This window comes from Carlito syrichta, unplaced genomic scaffold (genome assembly GCF_000164805.1).
Source record: "Carlito syrichta isolate Samal-C Ts95f unplaced genomic scaffold, Tarsius_syrichta-2.0.1 Scaffold100620, whole genome shotgun sequence".
Classification (NCBI taxonomy): Eukaryota; Metazoa; Chordata; class Mammalia; order Primates; family Tarsiidae; genus Carlito; species Carlito syrichta.
The window spans coordinates 9,868-23,376 of NW_007044716.1; the positions used below are offsets into that span (position 1 = coordinate 9,868).

A 13,509-nucleotide genomic window follows, 5' to 3' on the forward strand; every position below is an offset into this window, starting at 1 on the left:
ACATCAGCTCTTCGCCTAGTCTTCCCGGCCGCATCCGCGGCTTCCGCACCAGCGACCATCGCCCCAGCGATCGACTCCGGGCCGCGTCCCGGGACTCCACTCCAGGGAAGGGCGGAGTCGCCTGGAGGCAGTGGGCTCGGCCTGCAGAGAGCGAGCCCGGAACACGGTTCCCGGGCCGCGTTGCCCACCGGAAGGCAGAGGGAGGGAACGCGCCGCACTGGGGAACGGAAGCGGGTTCTGGGAACGAGTTTGGCAGGCTGACGCGCTCTTCCGGTCGTGTCCCTAGTTCCCTTGATTTCTCGGCGATGCTTCGTGGGGTCTTGGGGCTCTTACCTCTTCGTCCCCTTTCCCTCCACCCTGTGTCCTCTGGAAGCCCGGAGGTCTCGGCGGCTGCGACCGTGCTCCTCGCTGCACCGCACGGAACGTTCAGGTACCGCATCTCAGCGCTGTCGGCCCCGCGGGTCCTCGGGCGACGCCACCCCCCTCCGGGGCAGTTACTCTCCGATTTCCCGGGGTCGTTGTTGGTACTAGCGCGGGATCTTAGAAGGGCTTGCTTGAAATCCGAGGAGCGAGAAATCCCAGAAAGCAGGATGGCTTGCCCAAGGCATAGGTGGGAAGCCACGCCGGTGACGAGCCTGGTCTGCTGCCCTGCGCTTTCACTACACGCCTCTCTTCGTTGCTCTGGTCACTTTCTCCTCTCAGTTTATCCAACACAGTTGGTTTTTTATTTTTATTCTTTTTTTTTGAGTTGGAGTTTCACTCCGTCACCCAGACTGGAGTGCAGTGGCCGCTCCCGGCCACCGCAGCCTCGACCTGCTGGGCTACGGCGATCCTTCCGCCTCAGCCTTCCAAGTAGCTGGAACTACAGGCGCGCGCTACCACTCCCGGCTAATTTTTTTGATTTATTGTAGAGATGCGGTCTCGCCAAGTTGCCCAGGCAGGTCTCGAACCGGCGGGCTCAGGCAGTTCATTCTCCTCGGCCTCCCAAAGTGCGGGATTACAGGCTGAGCCACCGATCCCGGCCCATTTTTTATTTATTGTAGAGACGAGGGCTCGCCTGCTTGCCCGGGCGGGTCTCGAACCCTCAGGCTCAGGCCATCCATTCGCCTCGACCTCCCCAAGTGCTGGAATGACAGGCTGAGCCACCGAGTCCGGTCAATTTTTTTTTATTCTGTTATCCGAGGGATAAAATCGAGTAGGTGTGTTTTTATATTCAAGTGATGTCGAATCTAATGTGCCAGTGTTAGTTCACAGGTATATTGAGGGATGGCGGGACGGACCTTGGGCTTCTACTGAGCATCCCCGTCCCCCGCTGGTGAGCGTGGTGCCCGATGGGGATTTTTCACGCCTTATTCTTCCTGCCCCCCTTTCTCCCTTTAGTAGTGCCCAGCGTCTGTCGTTCCCATGCGTGTACCCGTGTGTGCCTAGGGTTTAGCTCCCATTTATAAGTGCGAACTTTGTATTCGGTTTTGTTTCTGTTAATTCACGTAGAATGATGGCCTCCGGCTGCAACCATGCTGCTGCAGATGACATGACTGTGTGTGTGTGTGTGTGTGTGTGTGTGTGTGTGTGTGTGTGTGTGTGTGTTTCTGTGGCTGCACACATGGTGTGCGTGTACCCCGTTTTCTTTATCCAGTCCACTATTGGCGGGCACCTGGGTTAGCTCCATGTGTTTGTGGTTAGTGCTGCAATTAACATAGGCGTGCAGGTGTCTTTTTGGTAGAACGATTTATGCTTCTTTGGGAATATACCCAGTAGTGGGGCTGCTGGATTGAATGGTAAATCTATTTTTAGTTTTTTGAGAACTCTCCACACTGCTTTCCACAGTGACTGAACTGGCTTACTTTCCTACCAACGTGCACAATCGTCCCCTTTTCTAAAGTGGTTTTAGCTTGTGCTTCTCAAGACTTATATGATGATCTCATTCCTGCCTCCTTCATTAATTCTCTAATTTAAGTGTGTACAGTGTGCCAGTCCTGGTTATAAACCCCAAATAAGACCACGCTGTCATGGAGCACCCATCTCCTCCAGGTGGACAATGCAAGTACTGTACAGTGAAGTCATAGCTGAGACAGTGTAACTCAGCAGAGTGCGCCATTTGTTCAACAAGTGATTGCTGGGGGAGCAAATTGGGACATCTGGCCATTGTAGAAGAGGCTCAGTGTATCCTTCCAGAACAGAAATCTGCTAAAATCTGAAGAAGGACCACTAGTTCAATTGCCACATACATGGTTCTGTTATTGTCCTCTGAAAGCTTCACAATTGTGAAAACCTAATCCCACTGCATGTATTCTGTGCAAAACTGCTTGGGGCCAGGTTGATTAATGGGCTGAGGCAGATTGGTAGCAGTGGGGAGAGAAAGGATTGCCTAGGTGGAACACATGGGATGTGACATGATGAGATAACAATAGGGTGGTCAGAGCAGAGGTAGTAAATGGCTGTGTTGGAGAGTTAGTGCACCTTTAATGTTAACAGAAGAATGAGAGGCCGGTTGAGAACGATTTTTAAATATGTCAGAGTTTTTAGAATGCAGAAGTACCTGCTTGTGGTAATATTGAAGTGTGAAAAATGGAAAGTCATTCTGAAAGGAAAACTCTTGAACATGGTTTAGGATGTGTTGCATTTGAAGTGCTACTGATAAGCTCTCAGTAAAACAAACTCTGGTGGGAGGTTGGTTTTACTGATTTTAGTGTTACAGAGTTGCTTCTGATACATTCCTGTAATAAATATGGATTGCTTTCTGTAGTACAATAGTGATCTTGGAAAAAGAAATATTGTAGTAAAGGTTATATGTGAGATTCATTTCACTGATTACCACTTTTATATTAAAATACCTTTAAAAATATCCAGGTGAGGTTCACACCTATAATCCCAGCACTTTGAGAGGCTGAGACAGAAGGATCCCATGAGGCCAGGGGTTTGAGACTAGCCTGGTCAGCATAGCAAGATCCCCTCTCTACAAAAATTTTGTTTTTAATTACCTGGGGATGATGGTACATACCCTTAGTCTTAGCCACTTGGGAGACTGAGGCAGGAGAATCATTTGTGCCCAGGTTTGAGGGTGCAATGATTTCACCACTGCACTCCAGCCTGAACAAGAGAGCGAGACCCTGTCTCAAAAAAAAAAATTTAACTTTCAGATATAAAATAATAATTAGAGCATTTTCTTAAATTGATTGTACCAGGTAGTGAATATTATAATGAGGGTCCTGTGTAATAGTCATGAGATACCAGTTATGTAACTAGTTGTCCAAGTGCCTGATGTGGTGACATCTGACATGTTCATAAGCAAATTGAGTGGTTTATTTCAGTACTTTTTGAAATTGCCCAGCCTGATATTCCTATTTGCTGACTTTGAGAACTTGATATAGTGTTTAACCAGGGTCTGATGCAGAATCTTGAGATCAGCTGCATCAGACTCACCTGAGATCTCTGTTCAAATGCAGCTTTCTGACCCCCATTCCAAACTCACAAACTAAAAATCTCAGGAATCGATGTTTTAGGTAAGTTCCCTGTGGGATTTGTATAACCTCTGAAGTCGCATAGCCACTAATTTATTTTAGCAGCAATTTCTTCTGTAAAATGGGAATAATAAAATCTGTCCTGTGAAATTGTAAGGATTAAGTTAACAGATAGAATAATAACATAGCCACTCAAACTTGGTCCTGTGACAGACAGCATTAGCATCACCTGGGAGCTTGGTAGAAAGGCAAGTTCTGAAGTCCCTCCCCAAAGCTAATGAATCAGAATTCTTTGGTGGGACCAGAGATTCTGAGGTTTAGCAAGTAGCACACGGATTCCTCTGCATATCAGTTTGCAAAGCCATGCTCTAGCCTATTAGCCTCATTAAGGTAGGGGCCACGAAGTTCTTATTTACTAATATGTTGTCAGTGGTACCCAACACAGAGTAGATGATCACTATATTAACGTATGACTTTTTATACACTATACCCTCTCACTGAAACTAACAAATTAATTCGTTTTTAAAGTTCTTCAATACCAAATACCAAAAGAGATTTTAAACCCGCAGAATAATGAGGAGAGCGGAATGGCAACTCTTTTCTCTTTTCCGGGCCATTTTCGTTTAGTTTACAAACGGTGATTGCACAAATGGCCTGTGGCACAGTGAAAAAGCTGATCAGATTTGAATACCACCCACCCAGGAATTGTGTTAGGTAGCCTTTTTAACTGATAGAAATTTATTTATCTTCATATTAATTGTGATTTTTAAAGAGGTATTATCGTATCATGTTAAGAGCAAGGACTTGGCAGTCAGGCAGATTTGGGTCTAATTGTCACTTATCAACCATGTCAGTGTTTCTGAACCTTCTTTTATGTCACGGAGTACATAGAAAATTATATTTGTACTAACCCCTTGGAAAAATGGAGGGCAGCGACAGACTTGGGAGCGCCAGCCCCAGGCCTCCCCTGACCATCCCAGGGACCAGGTGAGCAGTATCTCAGCACACCTGCACTCATTTGGGGCACACAATATGACTTAGGCATTAGTGAGCCCTGAGCTACATGACCTTGGGTAGGTTGCTTCTCTGATGTTCAGTTAACTTACTTGAAAAATGGGGATAATACGAGCTTTATGGGGTTGGTGTGGGTGTGAGGAAATGTGCATATGTTACACAAGGCGAGGCATATAGTGTCTATGAATAAGTGGCAAATTGCTGTTGTTATGGTTGTTAATAATAACAAAAAGCAAATGGAAAGGGCTTGAACTGAAAACATTTTTAAACACATAGCAATGTTTTTAGTTATTGCTTTTTTATTTTGTTTTTGTGTTTATCATTTTTTCTTTATCTTTCCAGGACAAAAAATAATATCCAAAGATATTTTGGCACTAACAGCGTGATCTGTAGCAAGAAAGATGAACGGTCTGATCCACCTGGTGAGATTCCCAAGGAGACTCCAGGGAACAAAGATGGTGGAAAGGAAAATACAAAGAAAGACTTGCTGGATATCATTAAGAGCATGAAAGTCGAACTAAGCACAGTGAATGTACAAACCACAAAGCCACCCAGCAGAAGACCACTTAAGAGTTTGGAGGCTACAACTGGCAGGTTTCAAAGAGCTATGGAGCTTGCCCCAAAGAAGAGGTAAATTTATAGCAGTTTGAATGTTCTTTGAAATTAACTTTTGAAACTCCAGTAAGCTTTTTGTTTTAGTAAAAAATATTTTTACTCAGAGTACTTGGGAGATAGTGAATTCAGTAAGAATAAATCTCAGGTTGTAAAGACACGGAATCTAATAATTATTTGAAAAATGCTGTTATTGTATTATTTTTACATAACAAAAGGTTCATGCCTGTAATCCCTGCATTTTGGGAGGGTAAGGTAGGGGGATTGCTTGAGCTCAGAAGTTTAAGATCAGCCTGGGCAAAATAGTGAGACTTCACCACTACAAAAAATTTTAAAAAATTAGGCACGCATGGTGGCACACACCTGTAGACCCAGCAGCTAGGGAGGCTGAGGCAGAAGGATCACCTGAGCCCAGAAAGTCGAGGCTATGGTAAGCCGTGATTGTGCCACTGCAATCCAGCCTGGGTGACAGAGTGAGACCCCAATTCAATAAGTAAGTAAATAAATAAATAACAAGAGGATATCTGTATATAATCCAGAGAAAAGAAAGTTATCTATTTGAGAATGCCACAATTCTCTACATGTTTATCAGTGCTATTAGCTGCCATTTAATTACCTCTTTAAATTGTCAATTAGCAATATCATTTACATCTTGATTTGAAGGTCGCTTCATGTCTGTAAAGAACTTGCTTTTTTGAATTTTTCCATCTTAAAGATTTCTTCTTTAATATATTATGTTGATTACAACTGTTCTTATATGACTTCCTTTGGCCAATAATTGTCAGTGCTTTCAGCTTTCTTAGTGGTTTCCTCAGAGTATTATAATTACGTGTTCTTGTCAAAAGAGTAGTATTTTACTTGATTCTAAGTGCAGTCAGTTATATCTCAGCATTGTATTGTAAGTTAAATGGCAGTATTTTGTTGTAGCAATACTTGAGATAGTGACATCATCAATTCCAGTAATAAGGCAGGTGGCTTTAGAATACCCATCATTGACTTCTCTTACCATAACAAACAGATAATGTAGATTTCTGTTTCCAAGAATGATTTAACATTTTAATGGAACTTTTTGGTTTCTACATTGTATCAAAAGTACCTCTGGAAAGTATAATTGGGTGATCGAGAGTACGTTAATCAGTGAGTTCCCACTATAGGAACCTCCTTCTCCTCCTTTTAGTAACAAAAGAATTATATATAAGTGTATGGAAATAAATAATGCAAACATGTGTAAATATTTATCAAGAGTGACATTTTTAAATACCCTCAGACCTGTTTATGACCTATTGTATTCTTTATTATAACTATGCAATTTAATTAACTGTTACAGAAATGGTTCAAATGAGTTGAATGCTTCAGAAAGAATCAGTATTGGTCATTTAAAAAATTACTTTCCAATTAGGTATGAGTAAGACAGGCATAATAAGTATGTGGGTGGATTCTACACTTAGACTGTTTCGTAAGCTTTTATACATTTTTGTTCCACTTTTCCACCTAAACAGAAATTAGAAATATTGGAGTATGTACTGAGTATGCTATATATAACAGATATGTCTGGAGACTTTCTGGCAGGAATCCTATGCTCAAAGAAGAAGCTTTGAGCCCATGTCAAGACTCATGAATTAGGGCACTAGTCTTGTTTTGAGTTTTTAAAAAGTATCTTTGAATGATTTTTGCCCTTCCCTGCCCTTTTTAAGGACTCCCACGTGCACGGGTGACGTTATTCATGATCTTTGCTTCATGAGGCATTGTCATCCTTGCTTCATACTCAGCCTGCCTTTGTTTTCGTTCTTTGTATTATATGTTGAGCCTTCATTGATACAGTTAACATGGCCACATTGCAAATTACCCACAACATAGTGGCATAAAGCAACCATTTATTATGCTCACAAATTCCGTGGGTGTGGTTTCACAGTTTGGATACAGCACAGTGGGAAAGGTCAGTCTGTGCTTCGTGCTGTCTGGGACCTCAGTTGGAAGACCAAGATGTCTGGAATCATCTGACATTGCTTAGTCATAGGTCTGGCAGTGATGCTGGCTGTCAGCTAAGACCTTAGCTGAGGGTGTTGGCGGAAAACACTACATGTGGCCTCTTTGTGGCCTGGGCTTTCTCGCTACATGGCGGCTGGGTTCCAGGGACAAGTATCTCAGGAGAAAGTGAGCCAAGAGGAAGTTGTATTTCTTTTTAATGACCTAGCCTTGGTATAAGATTGGTTACCCCACCTTCCCCCATTCCACATTGATTTCCATGGGATATTTGTTTGTTTGCTTGTTTATTTTGTTTATCAGTACCTGCTGAGAAACCATCTTCACAAAGATGTGATGTTCTTGAAAGCAGTGCATCAGTATACAGTTGGCCTCAATAGCTGCTGACTCTGCATCCTCAGAGTCAACCAACCTGGGATCTAAAATATTTTTTTTGAAGACCAATAAAAAATAACAATACAACAGTATACAATAATACCAATTAAAAGTTACTAAGCTGGGCTCATGCCTATAATCCCAGCACTTTGGGAGGTGGAGGCGAGAGGATTGCCTGAGACCAGCCTGGGCAACTTGGTGAGACCTCGTCTCTACAATAAATCAGAAACTTAGCCAGGCGTGATGATGCGCACCTGTAACTCCAGTGACTCAGGAGGCTGATGTGGAAGGATCACCTGAGCCCAGCAGGTCGAGGCTGCTGTGATTGTGCCACTGTACTCCCGCCTGGGTGACAGGGTAAGGCTCCACCTCAAAAAAAATTATTTTAAAGATACAGTATAAAAACTATTTGCATGGTGTTTATGTTGCATTAGGTATTGTAAGAAATCTAGACATGACTTAAAGTATACAGGAGGATGTGCATTAGTTGTATGCTATTTTATATAAGAGGCTTGTGCATCCACAGTCGGGGGTGGTTGTTCCTGGAAACAACACCCCATCCTACCACCCCACCTGCCCCAACCCTGCAAATATTACGGGACAGTCATAATGTTACTGTGAACTCCCTAGTTGTGGTTACTGACAGGCGTGATTGTATCTTCCTGTAGTGCTCCAGAGTGCCTCAGGGCAGAGTCTGAGAACTGGAGCCCAAGTGGAGAGCTTGTGTCTGTCCCACTTAGCTTTAACTAAGCTGGATTCAAGACTGGGATCTGGAGTCACCTGAAGGCACATTTCCAGTGCTTGATGCTGGCAGTTGGCTGATACTTTAGCTGAGGTTCTTGGCCAGTGTACTTATCTATGCCTTTCTATGTGGCCTGAGTTTCTTGCCCGGTTGCTGGGTTCCACAGACAAACGACTAGAGAAATCCAGGTGAAAGCTGTATCACATTATGCGACATAGCCTCATAAGTCACGATGTGTCACTTCTATCTTGTTCTGTTCATCAAGGTAGTCAAAGTTTCCCCTGGTTTTGGTGGGGGGATAGATTTACCCTCTTGATGGGGGGTTGGCAGTGTTTTGAAAGAGTGTGTGGGACCATAAGTATTGCTGTCTCCATTTTCTGAAAATGTAACCTGCCACACCTGGTAACCTGACCACTGGAGAGTGTCAGCTGTAATGTGGGCAATGTTGGCATGACAGAATTGATCTATTGTATCTGGCCTGGGGGCACTACAGGTATCTGATGGGTACGCCATTCTTAGGACCTCCTTGAATGCAGTAACTCTTGTCGTTGCGTGTCCTTTGCAGGGACCTTGGAAACTCCATGTACCTGTCTTGCCTTGTTTCAAGAGATGATGCCTCCCGCGGGCACTAAGCCAGGAGCTCCCATACCTGATGACAGATCTCAGTTCTCACTCTAGGGTAACTGTGTGAAGTGCCAGCCCATGAACACTGCAAGGGCCCCCACCGAGGGATGCCAAGCCTGTCCTGCCAGCCTACAGTGGCTCTGTTTTCTCTCTTCCTGAACAGACAGGCCAGGTGTGTCTGTCATAGGCCTGTGGTCTGAATATTTAGTGGACCCTGACAAGACCCCGGTGTCTGCAGCAATAACCAACATTGTGTAGCCTTCTTTCCTGTTTTCAAGTAAATGCATGTATATCGGAGTATGCCAGTCTTAGCTGTAGGATTCTGGCAGACAGACAAGCCCATGTAACCCACACACTTACCAGGATAGGCTGTTTCCCGTTTTCATCTTCCCAGTCAGTCGCCTTGTGTCCTGAGGCAACTGTTGTTCTCATTTTTCTCACCTCAATTAGTTTTGCCTGTTCTGTAACTTGATATGAATGGGATCCTGCAGAATGTACTCTTGTTTTGTCCACCCTCTTTCATTTGGCCTGATGTCTACAAGGTTCACTTATGTGATTGGCATGAGCTGAGTTTTATTCCATTGCATGGATATATCACAATTTGTTTATCCATTCTGATGACAGACCTTTGAGTTGGTTCCAGTTTTGGGCTATTATGAGTAAGTCTTCCATGAATAGGTTAAGCCACCTTTGTATTTGCTTGCAATATATATTGTTCTTGAAATAAAGTGACATCTAACTTACAATTTTCTTATTTTTTTTAGTTGGAGTCACTCCATCACCTAGACTGGAGTGCAGTGGCATGATCACGGCCTCAGCCTGCTGGGTTCAGGCGATCCCTTCACCCCAGCTTCCCAAGTAACTGGGATTACAGGCATACCCCACTACACCCAGCTAATTTTTTTGATTTATTGTAGAGACAAGGTCTCACCATGTTGCCCTGGGCGCAGGCATTTTCCTGCCTCAGGTGTCCAAAGTGCTGGGATTACAGCATAAGCCACTGTGCCTGGCCTGCTTTATGATTTTTGAGGCTGGTCCCTTACCCCTCTTCCGTAATAGATCATTCTGAGTTAGTATTGTGCTTCAGCAAGTGTCCATTAACTTCAACCTTTAGCATTTTAAAGTCTGTATAAAACTGCCACCTACTATGTTAGAAATCTTGATTTTCATCAGAAATGGAACTGAAGGATACTTTTTTAACCATAGAAAGTTTTCCTCCCAGGAAACATTTGCTTTCACTAACCTAATGGCATAATAGGCAATCCCTCTGTTGTCTTTCTCACTTGTTTTCCATCTTCCTTTCCAGCGATGAGCCCCTGCATCCTGAGTTGGTGGTGGCTGCAGCTGCAGTTGCAGATTCGCTCCCTTTTGACAAGCAGAGGACCAAGTCCGAGCTGCTCAGGCAGCTCAGGCAGCACGAGGAAGACACCAGGGCGCAGAGAGACGCAGAGAGACCCAGAATCAGGTGAGGGAACCCAACAGTCACGTCAGAAACATTTGCATCCTCAAAACAGACAGTTTGCTTATGACCACTGGGTCATACACAGAATATATACCTTTATATGGAAAGTATACCTCATAAATGGAATTTTAGCAATTCAGTTTCTTAAAAACCTTGCATCTGAAGTCACATTGTAGTTTTTAAAAAGACCAGTTGAATGGTTGAACTTTGCCTTTAGGAAGTTACATGGTTTCTTGTCCATGAAAAATAAATGATACGTTCAGTAATGTTATTAAAAATACATAAGGAAACAACAGAATAAGATAATTTATCTGAGAAAATTAATTTTTTCAGCAAAACAGATTGCTGGTTTAATGCACAGTGTGATCATTTTCAGATGTGTTTCCTTCTCTTTTTCCCCCACATGCTTGAGCCGACATCGTTCCACTTACCCTCTGCGTCTCTCATTACTCTATCCCTGGTCATACAACTTGCTGCCCACGTGTGGTGAGTGGCGGCACTGCTTCGTTTTGGAGGGTCGTCTAAATCAGCCATCTCCAATAAGCATGTGTACCCGATTTGTGTCAGGAGGTTAACAGAGCAACATAGGTGTCTGCACTATTAGTTGAATGACGTATTTTGTGTTGGAACAAATACAAGGCAAAAATAAATATGGCGACATTTCAATTTGGTTATTGAGTGTAGATGATATGTACACAAATGTTGATTGTACTTTCCTATCAGTTTCTTCGAACAATAATTCTTCATAAGTGATACTTTTAATTTATATTTTAAATGAATATGGAGAACATCTTTAAAAGATAGAAGTAGACATAAATCTCAATGATCTGTTACATAGATGTTAATATGTGACATATTTTTAATTTAAGCATAACTTTATATGCTGTAAAATTAGTACATAAAAGTAAAATAAGACTGGGTGTGATGGTTCACACCTGCGATCCTAACACGTTAGGAGCCTAGGCAGGTGGATTGCTTGAGCCCAGAAGTTGGAGACCAGCCTGGGCAACATAGCAAGACTCTGCCTCTACAAAAAATAAAGAAATTAGCCGGATGTGGTGGCAGAGCCCTGTAGTCACCACAACTCTGAAGGCTGAGCCCAGGAGGTTGAGGCTGCAGTGAGCCTGGGCAACAGAGAAAGACCTCGATTGAACAACAACAAAAAAAAGTAAAATAAAACTTAATTGATATCAGTTTCTTGTTTAAGAAAGCCTGTTACTGCCTAGCTAAGATGTCTAATTCACTTGACCTTTTTCTTATTTCAGTTTTGGCAGCATAATATCAGACATGAAAGTTGCCAGATCTGCCACCATTAGAGTCAGTACAAGACCAGAACATCAGATCCAGTTTGACGAAGGATCTGATGTTTGTCCTGGCCAGGAGGAGACTGCCGATCTTAGAAAAAGGTATTGGGCTCTGGAGTCTGTTGGGTTCTGTTTGTGTGGTTTGTTTTTATATTAACCGTATATTTATTTTATTGCTTGTACAGATTATTGCTGATGGTATCAGAGCATTATGAATTCCTTTGCATCTATGTTATTTTTGTATACCATGTCCTAGAGACAGAATGATTTTCTGGATTTTGCAGTCCTACATTTTTCTATACCTTAAGTCAAAATGTATGTCAAAATGAGTCCTACATTACATCTATTCTCCCTGATGGAGAATAAGTGAAGCTGACTGCACTCTGAACAAATGAACGTTTTGTGAGAAGCAATATTTTTATTCTGAATATAAATGCCTAATGCTGTATATTCGTAAACCCTTTGTATTTTTCTGTATGGTCATCTTTAATCATATCTTAGAGAAATAGCCCACCATCAACAAAAAGAAAAGAAAAGAAAGAAAGGGGAAAGAAAAAAAGTTTATATAGTACCTGAAAGGGGTAGATTATTTGTGACCCATTGAGTCTGCTCTTTGGCATTTCTTAAAGGTGCTGAGCCATGCCTTACGTTCCTTACATTTTCTCTCTTTTAAACCCTGACAGTGATAGTTGGGAAAGAGGAGCCAGACATTTGGCATGGCCTGACAAAAACCTACTTGTCTTTATAGCGGGATGTGCCCACATTGGAGTATTTTGGTTACATTGAGTATTCCATGATTTGTGTTAAGTATAAGCAGGAACTTGAGTTTACTCCTTCCCAGAATCAAACTACCTATTTACACAGAAAGGTTGGAAAAGATGGTCAGCCGTTAACATGGGAAGTTCAAGAAGTAATGGTGACTTTGGAAGATTATTTGAATTACTAGTTTGCAATGATCTAGTATCTATGACGTATTATTGAATAAGGTAGAAAGTGCACTTGGAAGTTTACTCAAGAATGTTTGACTGAATCAGTCTTCTTTGACATGATTCCATGCAACTACATCAGAATGATGTATTACAGTTCGAATTTTAATGATTTTAGCCACTGTTAAAAATTTGAAGGTGGCCAGAGAGAAGGTAAAACAGTAGGAAAGGGGTTTCTGTGCTTATGCAGAAGGCGCATGTTGAAAAGCCAACGAGAGGGGAGTGAGGGGAAGCAATGGTGAGATACCACATTCACCCTACCTTGACTTGGGCAGAATTTGTGGTAGCCTGAGACAGCCCAGGCCTGGACCAATTCCTTCTGGGGGAAACAGTCACACTGGCACTGCCACTGACTAACTCTGGGAAAGGAACACCTGTGATGGTCTTGTATCCTTCAATCTGATTCCCTATCTATAAGATGCTGACGGTGAAACCTAGCTTCAGTGGCCTTCTTAAGGAATAGAAAAGAAACATGTGCAAAGTGTCTGTCACACAGTAGGTGTTCAACAGATGTCCATTCCCTTTGTTTGTGGCACAGTCCTCTTTTAAAATTCCACGTTTTACCAAGACACACCCTCTTTTCCTTGAGTTACTTTAATCCATCATCCTATTTACCTGAACCACGGTTGAAGAATGCAAGGAACTGAGGATAGTTCCTTTTTTTTTTTTTTTAATTAATCAGTATTTTTTATTATGATTTTGTGGGGTACAGTTAAGGGTTAGGTGTACAATTACGTTTCATTCAGGCACCCTGTTGATAAGAGGTGTTTCCCCATCCCCAGACAGATATTTGCGACTGTTAATCCCATCCCCCCCATAGTTTCCCAGTACCATCAGTCATTTTCTTATAGTATTACATTGGATGTTCAAGGTCCATTATATGAGTGAGAACATGTGATACTCGGATCTTTGTTTCTGTGAGAGGTCATTCAGTATTATAGACTCT

At 42.6% G+C, this 13,509-nt stretch overlaps 1 protein-coding gene across 1 annotated transcript; it reads left to right on the plus strand.

Moving 5' to 3' along the window:
* Window positions 1-280: 280 nt before the first annotated feature.
* Window positions 281-11,679, plus strand: LOC103266550 (28S ribosomal protein S31, mitochondrial; the record flags this gene model as incomplete). Its single annotated transcript, XM_008064190.1, has 4 exons — window positions 281-430; window positions 4,818-5,105; window positions 10,118-10,276; window positions 11,539-11,679. Coding segments are annotated over exons 1-4 (713 nt in total), but the record flags the coding sequence as incomplete, so codon positions are not given.
* Between the last annotated feature and the right edge of the window lie 1,830 nt (window positions 11,680-13,509).